General features: G+C 39.1%; 1 protein-coding gene across 3 annotated transcripts; it reads left to right on the forward strand.

The window, feature by feature from the left end:
- Positions 1-3072: 3072 nt before the first annotated feature.
- On the forward strand, positions 3073-8279 carry rps15a (ribosomal protein S15a). Of its 3 annotated transcripts, none has more exons than XM_079338544.1 (5): positions 3073-3178; positions 4038-4175; positions 4332-4411; positions 5240-5325; positions 8150-8279. In XM_079338544.1, the coding sequence occupies exons 2-5, from the start codon at positions 4043-4045 to the stop codon at positions 8241-8243; spliced, it is 393 nt and encodes a 130-aa protein (XP_079194670.1). In that variant the 5' UTR covers positions 3073-3178; positions 4038-4042; the 3' UTR covers positions 8244-8279. The 3 variants fall into 3 exon arrangements, with proteins under 3 accessions (XP_079194670.1, XP_079194672.1, XP_079194671.1); XM_079338546.1 differs by lacking the exon at positions 3073-3178 and adding an exon at positions 3191-3275; XM_079338545.1 differs by lacking the exon at positions 3073-3178 and adding an exon at positions 3309-3447.
- Positions 8280-16741: the final 8462 nt, after the last annotated feature.

Genomic DNA, 16741 nt, shown 5'->3' on the forward strand with positions numbered 1-16741 from the left:
TGCTAATGGTATTGAAATCAATGAAATGTCAAGGGTGCCCAAATTTATGCTCATGCCTAATTTTGTTTAAATATTATTGCACACTTTCAGTAAATCTTATACACTTTTTTTCACTTCTCAAATATCGCTGTGTTTGTCTCCTATATGATATATTTAACTGAGATTTCTTATCAAAACAACCAATGAAAAATCATGAAAATCATGAAAATTTACAGGGGCGCCCAAACTTTTGCATACCACTGTATCAACATATTCATCGTAAACTGTTCATTCATATGATATCAACGTTGTCGCGCATTAAACAACATCAGCATTAAAACTGATTCCGCTATGTCTGCCTAAAAAAACTGAGTCGGATTTTAAAGTGGCCTAATGTCGAAAAGTGGCAGCAACTTATTCACATTTAATGTATGTTTACAATTGATCATTAATGTGAGTAGAATGTTTAATTCAATAATCTAACCAATACGATCGCGTTTAGACAGTCACAACCTCGAGAACATGAACTATAACAAGTTAAAAAGTTAAACAACGCTGCTGGAAATGGTTCAAATGGCTGAAAGGTGCGTATATTACAAAGGTTACATTATTTTTAAACTATGAGGAAATACTGTATATCTTCCATTTTCAGGGTGTAAAACAAAGCACAGTTTAACATTTTTACGATTCATTTGTGATGATTGTTTCCAAACACAAACTGAGATGTCACTTGTTCTTCTGACGTTTCCAGCAGATATGACAGGTAGGACCAGTCTGCGCATGTCACAAGGGTTTGATTCTGATTAAATGCCAATGCATGAACACGCACGGCATAATCTGATCATGTTATTTAGCGTCCATGTGAGCAGTGAAATTGGAATGCCCAATCGGAATGATTTCAATCAGATTGAAGAAATTCTGCACATGTAACTGCAGCCAGTGTTGCTTCCTAAGTGGACAGTTTGATTTCACAAAAGTATAATGGACTTAGAATTACATTGTGTTCCCTTTATTTTTTTAGCAGTATATTTCATTCACCCCTCAGTGACGTGACTTTCTTAACCTGTAAAGTTGCTGTTAAAACTACTAAAAAAACGCTACTTAAGTGATAACCTTCAAGACAAGTGGCTGGAAAATATAGATAAAAATGCATTTTGTTAGTGTTACTTTTTACTGAAAGTAGGAATCAATCACACTTTTTTTACTTGATAATTTATTTCCTTTTTATTATTATTTACATAAAAACACTAACCATATCTTACAAAAATAACATTTACATTGATTAGTTAAAAAGCCTTTAAATCTAAGACTATATTCCTTTCTTTAACTTTACCATTTATCAAAATGTTGCCCTAACTAAAACTGTGTCAAGCTATTGTACCCTAAATGTTTAAAGAAGGTACAGAAATGTACCATGTACTACTGGAGAACATAAATGTACCTAATGAGGGTAAAAAAAATCAACTTGGAGTCCAAAAATTAGCCATAGTGGGTCCAATACTGAAAATTGTACCTGGAGGTACATAAATGTACCCTTCATATTTCTGACAGTATACTGCAGTAAAGTATATATTTAAATAATCAACCACTTTTTTGTCTGAGATAACTAATACCTCCAAACTGGAGGTGTTTTTGTTCAATTATCTTATCTTTAAAGTAAGATTTGTTGGCATTGTTGATAAGCCTGTGTGCTTCATTTCACAAGCTTTTATATTGAATAAAACTACTCTCATTCCGGTTCTTCTGAAATTCTTTAAAAGCTACAGGTCAAATCTCATGACCTTTAGAATATCATCTGACATCCAAGGCTCAGCTCTTTGCTTTATTGTGGTGGTCTTAAAGGTTGCTATGTTTTTTTTTTACAGCTTATAGAAAGCTTAATTTAAAAATATCAATATGTCAATGTTGTCACAATTCATAACTTCAGACCAGTTTATATTCACATAGAGCAGAAGGACTGTAATTTTTAAGGGATTTAATTGATATAGAATTGGGACATTGAAAAATTTCTCTGAATTTTACGAGTGGCATTGATAAGAAAAGGATCACTTAGAGAACATTAATTACACAATTACAGATTTTCATAATTAGAAGAATTAGGTCAATAGTTGTTTATAGTATATGTACCCTTATGGGATCAGAAATTAACTGAAGAAGGCCAAACATCAGACAAAAGTTTCTAAAGCTTTTACAGATATTTTTGTCCTGCTTTCGAACGTCTGTATTCAAATCCCCAGCAATTATGACCTCTGATTTTGTAAAATCACCAGTTTTTGAATTTGTCCTCTAACAGCTCGTAAAAATGATACTAGTCCAGTGGATGATAGCAGGCTCCAAATAAGATGTGTTTAGGTTTTGGTAGTTAAACATCCAGCCATACTGCCTTGATTAGGTTGTTATTCAGATCAGAGCTTACATTAAAAACCAAATCCGATCTGATATAGACACAGATGCACTTTGTGCATAGTTTAAGTTCTAAACATTTTCGTTTCTTTTAGTACTTTAGTTTAAGTGCTAAAAATGTTAAGTTGTTTTTATTTTCAGCAAAACACACACATCTACTTCAAGCAATGTTAAACTGAAAGGTTGCTATCAATTCATGCAGTTATTCATCCAGAACGCTAGGGTGAGCTGCTTTAAACTTGACTGATGACTTAAAGAGCTAGGTTGTGTTTTAGTCATTTTTGCCCATTGGACTTGGAGTTATGTTAAAAAAAAACTTGTGAGAAATTGTCCTTTACTTTTTTTTCAATCAAAGCTGTTTTTCTGACCCTGATCTTTTTTTGATCGTGTTCTTGTCTGTATTTTTAGTGACAGTGATAGTAGACTACAATAAAAACAAATATAGGCCAATATTAAATTGAGTTTTATAAGACAGTTTTGAAGACTGCTCGCCAGGCTCAATTTACAGTCGAAGACTGACCTTCTTTAGCTCAATCAAAATATCAGAAACATATCCTGTGGGATTAAACTATGATACAAACCTTATCAAAAAATAAAAATAAATACCATCTGGTTTTGGATGTATCAATAATATAAATGTAGTTTTATAGAGGAACGAGGAAGGCACAACGTTGATATTTAGAACACATTATTTCGTGATGGTGTCGGTCATCTTCATTTGAAAAAGTCTTTGATTTTCTCCCATAATGCACTTGCGGAATTTTCTACTTCCTCTTTCCGCCATATTGCAGAACCGGTAAGGTGCCTTTTTTACACTGTAGACTTCAATCCTCAAAGTATCTTAAGCATCTGCTATTTAAATATTACATTTTTGTGATCATCTGTAAGCGGAGGTACAAAGTAATGATTTGGGCTCATTATCGTCGTGATAAATGAAACGAGGAAAGAACATTTGAGCTATAAATATCCTGTTGCGGCTCGTCAGCCCGGCCTGGGCTTCAGCGCGTTTCAGGCGCCTTGATAACTACTTTGTTTACGACTAATAGCGCACATTATCGCTTTAAAGTAATTAAAACTGCACGTTTACTATTACTTATAGTATTTTGTTTTTTCATATGCAGTGGGCGCGGTGTTGTACTGCCTGTGTAGAGAGACGCTTTGCTCGTATAGCAGGCTAGGCTAAGTAGCTATCTGTGAGTTTGTAGAGGACCATGCTTCAGTGAGAGTCCTCGTACTCATCGTTACTAAACTGCACGTTAGGATCAATGCTGCGAGAAAATGTGAACCTAGCACTCGAAGTAATCGCCTCGTAAACCCACAATACTGACTAAGGTGTTAGTATCATAGAATAGCATAAGATGCTAACGGTTAGCTGGAAATTGGTGAAAAAACCATTGTATTGTACGGTAGCTGTGTTGTAGGTTTCTTTTCAAATGTATGTTTGTACGCGTGTGCTGTAGCGAGTTTTTTTTTTAAAGCATAATCTATTTGTTAATGATGGGAAGTCTTGTGTTGATACAGCAGGATCATTGTCTTTATAGTCTGTAGTTGACAGGAAGTCTCAACTATGTGAACACCAGTCGGCTTACAGAGCTGTGTCCTGAAAATGAAGTGTCAATAATAATGGTCTAATAAGTGACTTTGTCTGTCTCCAGGCATCATGGTGCGCATGAACGTTCTCGCAGATGCTCTGAAAAGCATCAACAATGCTGAGAAGCGTGGGAAACGCCAGGTCCTCATCAGGCCCTGCTCCAAGGTTATTGTGCGCTTCCTAACCGTCATGATGAAGCACGGTGAGTGACTGCATATTCATTTATACCTGTAGGTATAAAGTTGCAGGGAAGTTACTTGTTGATTGAGTTGTGATCACAATCGTATCTTGATGGTTAAGAGGTGCTTCTTGTGTTCGTGGCTGTTGAACTCAATTAAATTGTTGTCATTGGTTGCAGGTTACATTGGTGAGTTTGAGATCATTGACGACCACAGAGCTGGAAAAATTGTCGTCAATCTCACAGGCAGGCTGAATAAGGTAAAGTCCTTTCATGATCATGGACTCTACAACATGTTATAGAATAAAACACCAATTAATTAATCAGATTCTGTTTACGTGGACGCTAAAATAACATGATGAGATTGTCGTGCGTGTTCATGCATCAGCATTTAATCCGATTAAAAGTATTCTGACACGTGCAGACCATCGTAATCAATCATCAGAAATTACCTGTAAAAACTTCCAACAACTCTGCTTTTGTTTTACACCCTGAGAATGGGAGATGTTTCCTCATGGTTTAAAAATAATGTAGACTTTGTAATATACACACCTTTCAGACATTTGAACCATTTCGAGCAGCTTTGACTTAATGCTATAGTTCATGTTCTAAAGGCTTTGATTGTCTAAACATGACCTTATTGAGTTAAACATTCTACTGGCATTAATGATCAACTGTAAACATACAATAACTGTGAATGACATGCTGCCTCTTTAAAATCAGGCTGTATTAATTCATCAACACTGCATTGTTATTATTTTCAGGCAAACGAAGCGAAATCAATTGTCAATCAATAGTGCGAAAACATTGATGTCATATGAATGAACAGTTTACAATGAATCTGTTATCAGGGATGAAAAGATGTCAACTATTACTCCAAAGTGGACTCTTGTTTTTTTTTTCCCTCGTAATATCTTTATAAAATAAAGTCGTATGAAAAAGATGCATTTCTAAAACATAAATCTGGTTCAAACGAGACGGGGGAGAGAGAGTCATGGAGTTCAGTGATAAGACAGGAACAAACTGCATGTCTTGAATTTCCCTCGGGATCAACAAAGTATCTAATAGTGTTTTGTTTTCCCTTTCAGTGCGGCGTGATTAGTCCACGTTTTGATCTCCAGCTCAAGGACCTGGAGAAGTGGCAGAACAACCTGCTGCCTTCAAGACAGTTTGGGTAAGAATCACATTCAAACTTTAGAAAAGTAGCATTGAGGAAGAACAACTCTTCATAACTGGCCAAGAATGACGTTACTTTATAAAATTTCTTTAATGTTTACTTCAGGGAAGTTCAAGTCATAAAATCTGCACCTAACTTTACATAAATGTTTGATGGTTTTCAAATTAAAATTAAGAGGCTTAAGGTTTCCTTCAGTTGTCAAGTGAATATGAAGTGAACATTATGCATCTAAAAGGAGGCTCATTGTTTCTTTAAAGATATTAACTGACAAAGTAGAATGGGCAGTGAATTTCTGCATCACTTAGAAACCAAAACAAACTTATCTGAGAACCAAAACATTCAGAATAAAGCCAATGAAGAATCTCTGCTTGTGTGGCTCTACACAATGTGCCTGTTCAAAGTGTGATGTGCATGTCTTTGTGACATCTTTGACTTGGTCTTAAAGTCACTGAGGTGTATTAGGGAGAGAAGTGATCACACCTCTTTAGCTTCATCGGGGGGGGGGGGAGAGAAACGCTGTGGAGTTTTTGCCATTTATTTAGACTCGGCGCTTTCGCAAGGCTGTAATGTGAATCCAGACTGGGACACGCTTATTACGCTGTTATAGAGTCAATATGAGTGTACAAAGACATCATGATGAGTGCTGCTGTGTATGGCTACCAAAAACCAAACTTGCCTGTAAATGTATGAAGCTTTCCTTCACGTGCAGGCAGTGATCACTGATTTTATATTTAGTCATTTTTAGTGACTGTGTCCAAGTTTAGTTTGTGTTCAGTTACTTTAAACACAATGGATGGATAACCTGAGCTTTATTTTTAGTCTTAAAAGTTGAATTGAAAACGTTTTTCCCAGACATAGACGAACGGTGCAGGTTGATTTTCGACCAACTGTTTTCTTGTCCTTTTTCTATTGTTTAGGTTTGTAATCATGTAAAGGTGGTTCTGTAAGCTTGATGCACTGTAACAAAGTGCTCGCCCTCTCAAACACTGCGCTCAGTCCTTGTTTTCAGTCCGTTTGCTTTGCAAAGGATCGGAGGCTGGACACTTTATATCCCTTCAAATGTTTATTACAGTGCTGTGTCCTGTTTCATAAGAACTTTGTTAAAGGTTTCAGTCGTTTTGTCATTTCATGCAGGGAATTTAGTTACCATAAGAAAATATTTTTTTTCTGTGGTATTTGTGCAGTTTTTTGAGTCTCAAACTGTGTTCCGTTAGTCTTTCACTGTTGCCTTGTTTCTGAAAGGTGTGCTGTGAAGCTAACATGCTCTGTTGAGTGAGAAAAGAGAGTTCCTCCTTCCTCGTCTGTCGAATCAAGCGACTGGAAAATAGAAACGGGATGTGTGGACACACTGAGACGCTCATCAGCTGTTAGGACGCCTGACTAGAATCAAGTTGATTTTGTGCCTGATGCTTCTAGAACACGGTCTAAGTGTCACACACTGGATTTAAACACTAATAGATTGTTATTTTAAGGCAGACTGTTGTACTTGAAAGAGTAAGGTCTTTTACCTGCGTTTTGTAGTGTCTCGTGATTACACAAATAAATATTGTTTGATTGGTTGACCAGCTTCTTGTTAAGTTGCTCTGTATCTGTGTTGTCTCACTGTAATATAGCCCAATTTCCACCAATCCACTGCTGTGGACCAGTATGGTTGGGTAAAGCCTGATCCTGTTTATTTGGTCAGCGGTGTGTAAGCTGGATGCCGATAGCAGCTAACGGCTACCTCGCTAATAGAGTTAACAAAGGAGAAAACCGCGATACAGTAAACAAATGGCAACAATGGAAGACATCCAGCAGTTCATCTGCTTTATCACTGGCATGTGACTCTTTATTACTAAGCTCAGTCCAGCTTTGTTCCAGAGAAGCATGTGTGAGGCAAGATAAACGTAAACAATCGACAGTGTATTTAAACACAGCAGGGTTGTTTGCTGCTGTTGCACGGGAAGTGAAGTTTCTTTCGACCAATCAACAGATGGTAGCGTTTAGCTCCACCTTTTAGGGTCGATCGATGAACTTGGCACCCAAACAGAAGGGTGTACAGTAACGGTCAGTGATTTGGGGATCTCTCGGCTTGAGTCTGGACAAAAATGTGTGCCGTTCCAAAACAAACTGTACCGCTTGTACGGCTATTGACTCTCGTGTTCAGACTTCTTAATTGACCGGCTGTGTTGTTATGACGGGGTGTATGCGACAGAGATTCAATGAAGGCTGTCTGACTCGAGGAGAGCTGAGGGAAAATTGGATATTAACAATTCAACAGACTTCTTGTTTCAGGACAATGTTCAAACTCCATTCTCACTTTAGCTCACTCAACCAAGCTGCACAACGACCCTCCCTTACCTGAGCGCTTTGTTTTCATTCCAGCATGGCAGCTTGTGCTAATGCGAAAAAGGATAATGTTGCTAAGATAAAGGCTCCTCATTTGGCCTGCTTTAAAGAAGTGGCTGTCTAAAGTTTGTCAACTTGAAGCAGAAAAGCAACTTTATAATTTCAGCATGTAAAACAAAGAGCAGGCTGCTACGTGAGGGATGTGTGGCAGTTTGAGTAGCACAACAAAAAACCGCAAAAGAGGCAGCGTGAAGATGTCACGCATTAAAATTGAAAAAGTTTGATTCAGTCTATCACTACACACTGCCTAAGTAAACGCCTGCCTCAGCAGTCTGCAGATAAAGCATTGAGTCACATGTAACACGTCTGTTCCCTTCAACATTTTTGAAATCCTATAATTTAAGTGGTTCTTAATGTTCTTTTAGAAGGAAGGCCATTTCTCAGTAAAAGTAGTGAAGGTTTCTGTTCTGACCTGCTGATTCTGTTTTCACAGATACATTGTGCTGACCACCTCAGCTGGCATCATGGACCACGAAGAGGCCAGACGGAAACACACAGGAGGCAAAATCCTTGGATTCTTTTTCTAAAATGTAACACGGCAAATAAAAAACAACCAGGAGAAAGCTGCTTGTCTGCTGTGACTTATTTCATACAAACGGGTCTCTGTGGGGAGATGGGTTCTTATGGGTATACGGTTTGTTCAATAGCAGTCATTCAGACAGCTAGGTCACCAGGTATCTGTTTAGTTTCTGTGAAACCTCAATCGGAGGACTGCTATAGAACAGTCCTTGCACCAATGGTTGCATGTGCATCATTTCACATGTAAAATAAGTAAATCAGTGCAATATGAAGGACCGATCATTGCTCAGCTTGAACACTGATAAATGACAAACTGCAGTGATTTTGGACTGAAGTTTTAAAAAATGATACTAAACTTTACAGCTATTGTGCCAAAGTCAACCAACCAGGTCTCCAGACTGAAACGGTCATGCCTCTAGACGCGCTCGTGTATCTCACAAATCTTTGTTTGAGGCCTCACATGATTCAGTGCGCAGCCGTTTCCTACACTAACCTGTGAATGACTGAAATCCAAGTTAACCAGAAATTGTAAAATTATGAAGAACCCATTGGTCAACAGTGTCCCCAACTGAATAATAAAAGAATTTTAAAATGAGCAAAGATGTGTTAAAGTAGAACTAAAGAGGAATAATGGACTACTAGCTGTTATAAGACGTGTTAAACAGCAGCCTGAGACAATGGTTCAAATACTGCAAAAGGCTGATGAAGGTTCATGTAAAATCATGCTCTTCTGATGCTGTGTGAATGGAGGAACAGAGGTACATGTGTCCATATTCATTGTTCATTCAAGGACAATCAATAAAGCAAATCTTATTCAACCTGTCTGTCAAAGCCTGAAGTGGCTCTTTAAAGTCCACAATTTGCCAGTCAACTCAACAATGAATGCTGTTGAATGTCAATGGTACTTGACATTCAACACTTGACATTCGACATGCACTTCCCTGCATGTGTCTTGACCTTGGCCGAGCCTTCAGAAGGTTTATCCATCGCACAAAACCTGGCTCATTTCTGAGCTGCACAAATTCTTTAATAAGCACATCCATGTTGTAGCCGTGTGTCCAGCAGATATGAAGACACACTTGCCAGCTTGTGAAATGTGCTGCCTTTCTGTCTCTGCAGTGTGACCTTTACTGGGGTCCCCTTGTGTATTTTGTAATGTCCCCTAACTCTTTAGAGTCTGGCTGCTGACCTCGTATCAGACTCCGCAGAGGAAAGGTAACAGCCTGCTAATGCAACAGCTCTGTCCAAAATATTCCTTGTGGGCTGAGAGTACAGACTGCCTGCCTCCCTAATGGGTTAACAGCACTTACAGCGCTGCCTTGTAAGGGACAAGCTCTTATGCTGCTTGTTCTGACTGTTATGGAAACCAGCCAGGAAACAGAGATGGGACTTCAGAAGAGCTTTCATGCTCTGATAGGACTGAGCCTTTTGACATGTTGGATGCTAAAAGTAAGTCAAATGTTCACATAACTTGTAAACAATTTGAGGACTTCTTGAGCGTTCACCTGCTGAGAGAGACGGTGCCATACACTTGATTTGATAAAAGGGTCTAACCAGTAAGTTTAAGACTGGACAAAAACCTCCATACATACTACTGTAAAATGTCTTTAATTTATATGAGTCTATGTCATCTTTATTAGAGACAGGCCGTTGATTATTTGCAAACAAATCTCGTTCACAGCAAAGATGGGAAATTCACACCAGAAAGAATATTGTTGTCCAAAATAAACATATCAATACACAAATGAATTAACCACAGGTTTGATCTAGTTTTATGGAACAGTATGCAAATCTCATTTAGACATCATTTAGTTGAGGTCGTAGCATAAAAGCGGGAACACAAATAAACCAAGTAGAAAAAAAAAGATGACATACAGAAAACTTCTGCAATAATACAGGACATGTTTTTGTTCATATTTGTTTTAGTGTGTCCTGCTCCTTTATCTTACTATTTCTGATCTGCAATTTACTTCAACACTTAACACATCGTGGCCTCTCATGGAGACCTGCATTCATACTCAGGTCAAAACGTGCAGCAACACCAGGCTAGTAAAAAAGGACTGGGCCTTTAATTGGGATGAGCCTTTATCTGAAGTTTTACGGTAACAGGATTTTGACTGAAAAAGGTTTAAACATTTTTATAAAGTACTTAAAATCTGGCTTTATAATACATTACTCTGTTTACTTTGACCTCTAAAAAGTATCCTTAGTTGATATACAATTTGTTTTAAGCAGTGTGAAATGAACATTTTACTCTCAGCCTGGAATCAAAGCATGCTGTAAACCTCACAGAATGAAGCATTCTTCTTTACATGGTTTGTGAAAACTTTGACAACTGTCAGGGGACTTTTTTTCCCAAAAAATTCTCATTAGTTTCTAAAAGTGTATTCCAACATTCTAATCACACTAATGAAACACAGACTATTCAGAAATTATTGAGGTTTGCTTGAATTCAAACCTTAATCTGCACAGCTGATGAACCTAAAGTTGTAGATGTATATTAGCACACTGAGCTAACTGTACTTGCTAGGCCGTGCTCTGGTTAACTTCCTGATGAGACACAGATGGACTCAACGATTAAGGCAATTTTTTTTTACCGCAGAGATAAAAGATGTAAAGTTATACAGATAAAATCTACATTAATTAGATCTTGTGGGTTAGGGGGGAAATCTGAATCTAATAATAAACACTGCCATACGATTAATATAAAAGCAATTTAAATTTTCTGAAATGAAATGTATAGCCTACAGCATATATACCTGGGAATGTGTAGGGTTAAACTTCTAACAATTGCTGTTCCAAAGTTTGGATTATTTAACTTGAAACGCTAAATGTATTTATTTTATTCTCTTGAGTCGTCTTTTCTGTGTCCTTTCTCTTTCCATTTTTATTTTCAATCTTTTGACATTTGTTATACTCCTCACGTGACTGACTTGATTCTTTTTCACAAACACACTTGACTTACAGTATGTTTTGTATTATCTTGCACTTTTGTTTTTACTAAAATAGTTTTTCATTTTGTTTTCTGTGGGGCAACTGTGTTAGCATTGGTCATCACTTAAACACAAGGTTGCTGGTTCAATGCTCTGCTCCTGCATACACATGTCCGATGTATCCTTGGCAAAGACTCCAAGTTTCTCCCACTGCTTCATCTGTGGTGTATAAATGTGTATGAATAGATTAGTTAGGGCAGAGTTGGGGATTTAAAAACAATTCATTCCCTCCATGCTCTGTCTTTACCCCCATAGCTAGATATACAGTGTATCTATGTTATCACCCACCTCCTCCCCTCTGTGCTCCCTCAAAAGCCACACCCCTCACTTAAATGCACTAGCACCATTGGTCCAGAAGCGGATTTCATCTTGTGCTGTGAGTGTGGGCTCATGAATGCATGGAGTAGAGAACGAGCAGGGAGACAGGGTGCCAATGATTTCTTCATTAAACTTGCACCGAGTGCAGACAAGTGTTTGCAACTGTTACGGATGATGGATTTTCAGAGCACATGAATTAACTTCTGTCAGGACCTAAAGACAATTTCAACATCTGGAGAAAATTCCCAACCCTACCTTTAACTCTGATGGTCACTGTATTTAGCAACCTTTGTGTTTGGGTGTGAATGTGTATACCGTGCAAGCTCAAATCCATTTACCATGAGGTTCCACACCTTTGTCCCTTAGGAAGGCTGATGGAGTGCTTAAAATAGCTATATAAGAGCTAGCATAGTCACAGAAGCTCCTGGACTCACAGCTTGTTTTAAGCCCTCATGTAACATCACCTGAATTCTGCTAATGAGTGATGGTTCCGTTAGCACTTAGCACACACTATGTGACGGTACTGCAGAATATACACACTTTAAAGTCATCTGTACAAACAATGATAGGTACAGTCAGAAGGCGCTAAAGGAGTTATTTTATAGGAATCAGGAGAGAATGAAGTTTAACAAGCTGTGTTAAATGTAAAATTAACGTAACAAGTTAGAAATGCATTTTCAATGTGTCCTTCATTGCTCCAAACCTCTCAGAGTGTCTGCCCCAGTGACAGAGTGTGTTTGAAGACAACATCCCAGCCTACATTTGGGCATCGGAGTTCACAAGCCTGGCAGTCACCAACATGTTCCTCCAGTCTTCACCATCTGTCAGCTGGATTCCCCTGAAGGCTTTAAAGCAGCGCTGTGGAGGAGATGAGCAACTCTAGAAACAAACAGAATACATTAATACCCAAACAAAAAGTATGATGCTTGGCCCCTTTTGATAGAGACAACCAGAGGCGGAGAAGAGCAGGAGCTTTGTTGCTTGTCTGCTGTAGATCATTCTTACCAAAACAAGATGACACATTGTATGTGTTTGACATAGAAACAAACTGAAACAAACCATTTCGCCTGCTGGTAAGATGAAATAAAAATGGTGGGAAATATTAAAGGGTCTATTGACATAGCCCGCAAAAAGAAACCCCAACTCCAAGCTGCAAATTGTTGGCAGGAGGAATGCATTCTACAGTTTACAGGGAGGGTCTTGTGCAAACATCACACTCATTACCACAGAAAACCCACTGACCGACCGCTTGACTCTGGAAAGTTATTAGCTGCATGCAAGTGTTGCATCACTTTTCATAAAGCCTCTTTGTGTAGCTGTGCTGTCGATATTTGTTGGGGTCAGTGAGGACTCAAGCGGTGGTACTGTGATTGAAATTCCTCCCCTGGACACTTGAGGGCAGTAGAGTTATGTCTCATCATCCTCTGGTCCTCATATTGCATTCAGGCCAGGCTGGTTGGCAAGCAGCAAGACTAATTATGATTGATCCAGAGATAACAGAATTAATATTGGAAAAGCAGTAAAAGTATAAAACGTGCATTCAGTCTAAAGAGAAAAGACATTTCTTGCAGCTCAGCTCTTCATTGTCTTCCTCTGCCATGAACCTCTTTAGTGGGTCATGGTGAAATGAGGGGGAAAACAGAGGCGATTAGAAAATTTAGAAGGAATGTGCAAAAGCTGAATTGAGGCAATTCTTGGCTGATAAATGTATTTATTAAATATTAATATAAAGAATCAAACCCAGAAAGCATGTCTGTGGGTATTAAACCTGAGCTGTGTGAGGAACAAAAACAGTTCAGTTTGTGATAAAAGAAGCAGAGTTTCTTTTCTTCTGAGTTCCCTAATTAGAGTTGTCTTCTGTTGCCATGAATCCTGCACAGCTATCAAAGCAGACTACTCTTTGCATTAGCGTACACAACATGATTAAAGTGATCTCAGTGTTAAAGAACAAACAGGACTGTTTCTTGTACAAAGCAAAAACATCTTGTTCATGTTGCCATACTGCTGTTGCACAAGATCCTATTCTGCATCGCACTTCTATATCAAGCCATGTGATTTATTCCTGCACACAACACAGCTCTGACAGACGCCGTATCTACAAAGACCCGAGGAAATACTGGAATAAATGGTGACCGGCTGAGAAGAAGATATGAAAATGTCTCTTTTGTGAGGATAGACAGAGGAGAACTGTTCCCGCCATTACGAATGAATTCACACATTCCAAGGTGAAATAGCGGGGTGTTCATTGTCATATGGTCATTTCACTGATACACTTATCTCATGTTATTCACTCTGTGCCCTGTCTCTCTCTGTCTGCTTTATTTCCGAGGACAAACCAGGGAGGGTAAAGTGGTGGGTGGACGGTGTGAACGTGTGTTGGTGTTTTCACATTGTGGAGGAGTCTTGCGTGCAGATGATGAATTAGATAGTTAGTAGGTGGTGAATTTATGGCTATGAATGCAGCCATCCATTCTGCCCTGCAATCTGTGGCTGTCCTCAAGGGCACCATGCTCCTCCTGGTCCCATCTTGGGGGGCTAACAGGGGATTCCACAGCTGCTGCTGCTGCTGCTGCTGCTACAGAGGGAACGTCTGGTTTGCTCAGGTAACCAGCAACAGCCAGTCAGCCCCCTCCTCCTCCCAGGGCATGTTAAGTAATGGTAAATTAGCAGGCAATGAGCACAAGCTGTTAATGTACATATAATAACAGGGAGGCCAAAAGGGCCCAGCGAGAAGCTGCCGTTATTAATTAGGCCCCTCATTTGTTCGCTATAGATCACCTTGAGTGTAACAGAGCAGTGTGGCCCCCTTATGTGGATGATGTACAGTATGCCCCGCAGTAAATCTCAGCCTTCGACGTGATTACCGTTCAGGCTTGAATAATAAATGAGCATGCGATGTTACTTAATGCATACTTAAAATATCACATGATACAATTAGCTCAAACAAAACAGTAAAACATGCCTTGTACCGTAATCTGCTTTGAAGCAAACATTCTCTGATTTAACAGCACTACTACATATTTATTAATGTCACATGGCTTGTTCTGAATAATTTGACTGATTTCTGATCAATAAGCAGCTGGGTAATGTTGGGAAAATATTGCGTGAGGGGAGAAAACTAAACTTGTGGTCTATATTCATGCTGCTTAATTGTTTAGTTCTGTTATCTAAATGCCTTTCTTTTCAAAATATATATCCTGACTTTTATCAAGCATGTACAATGCTCACAATCTTATCTAAACCAGCATTCTGACATGAGCGTATTGTGGTGTACTTCGTCTGCTCTGCTATGTAGCCCATTTAAACCAGCCTCCCCTTATTCTTCTGATGTTTGACGTACAACCCTGCCAGCATTTCATAGCAACTCAAACAATGTTGAAACATAAAACGTTTCACTCGAAACCAAACGTCATCATCATCTGGCCTTACAGGACATGACCAAGACAACTGGAACCCACTTTTATTTGCAGTCGATGATATATTTCAGTCTGGACCAATGCGGTGCACTGAGTCACAGGCTGCTTGTCTCTAGAGTTGGTGGCAGAAGGAGTGTGTGGGTTGGTCTCCTGTGTGCATGTCGTACACTTTGTGCTCAGACCATTCGTCTTGACCTCTGCCTTAAAAGCTTTTGCAGGGTTAGAGCTACATCACACTATTTCCACCTCAGCTCCTTACAGTACTTCACACGAGTAACTCACAGACACAAGAGGTATTTTTCAAGGAGATGGTGACATGGTTTCAAGCCTTTGAACAAAGTACCTATAGCACCAAATCATAAATCACTGCGCCTGGTCTCTGCATCTCATTACACCCTCATATATATTACAATCAATATCCATTTAAATACACCAGAGGATTTCTGTATTATTTTTGGTTTGCATAAAATCTGGATGAGGAGTCAGAAAGCTGTTCTTTGCACCTCCTGCAAGTTCTCAGCTTCTATTTGCATCACATACTTGATGGACATTTCTCTGTGCAGTCACAGCCGCAGGCTCCCATCTGCCAATACCACAGTCAGTTTATTATTCGCAGGTGGTGAATCATCGTCTTTAAGGTTCTGTATTCTTTGCATCGCAGATCTGAAACCTTCTTCCTGTCATGCTGACTGAACACAAGCATTTCTTTTACACAGATCATGATTAGCACTTTAAATTAAACACAGCTTTTAGAATCCTAAGGATTTCACTAAATATTTGAATGGGTTCAGCATTCCTCAAAGCAATTGTACGATTTTGGGTTATTACAGCATCAAATTCTTACAATCATATATTAAAGGTCATGATAGGAAAACTTATTTTTTCCCAGTCTGACGTCTCATTCTTGCTTGAATCTTTTTTCTTCTTTAGAACAATATGCTACGGGTAAACTTGATGCTGTTTTGTCATTGGTGTGATGACAGTTATTGTTTGATTTGTTACCACTTTTATACAGAATAACTCACAGTGGGCTGGTGTCTCTTTCAGGGACATTTGGACTCCAGGCTGGCATTTGATAGACTCACAGGACTCTCTCTCTCTCTCTCTCTCTCTCTCTCTCTCTCTCTCTCTCTCTCTCTCTCTCTCTAACTAACCACTTAGCCAGACGGAACTTTGTTGACAGGTCTATTTGTGGTAAGATTTTTTTTTTTTTTTTTTTTACCAAGGATGCTTTTGTCATTTGGCCTTTGCACTGCTGACACCAAGACTTTGAAATGACATCACTTCCCTATTACATCACCCTGCCTTTGCGGGCACAGGAAACACATAAATGTCGCCAGCAAATAAACTGACTTTGTTTGATTATAGTGAAGAATTCTCGTGCTCTCAGGGCCTGTTTGACAAGACACAGCCGTGAACAAGCACGAGGACAACTGGAAGGATGTTCTTGTTCTTGGGCACAAGTGAACGTTTGTGCTTTTGTGTGTTTTCATGTTTGCGTGAATTGATGTTTATGCATGTGTGCGTGTCTGACAGTGGGAGATTGGTAGCAGCTGGAAGAGCTCGGGGCCCCCCAGAGCTGTAGAAGACGTCAGCCCCAGCTGGAAGCCTCGGGGGGAGGTCAGGACGTGTTGACAACTTCCTGGGGCTCAGGAAAGAGCAAAAGTGGCCCTGCCTCTCATCTCCAGCTTATCTGCTTGTATCTGAAGATGGCACAACACATCACATCAGGCTCCTCTGTAATTAACACTTGTCAAGGGTTTATTGAAGGGTAGGTGT

This window comes from Symphodus melops (assembly GCF_947650265.1).
Source record: "Symphodus melops genome assembly, chromosome: 2".
In the NCBI taxonomy this organism is placed as follows: domain Eukaryota; kingdom Metazoa; phylum Chordata; class Actinopteri; order Labriformes; family Labridae; genus Symphodus; species Symphodus melops.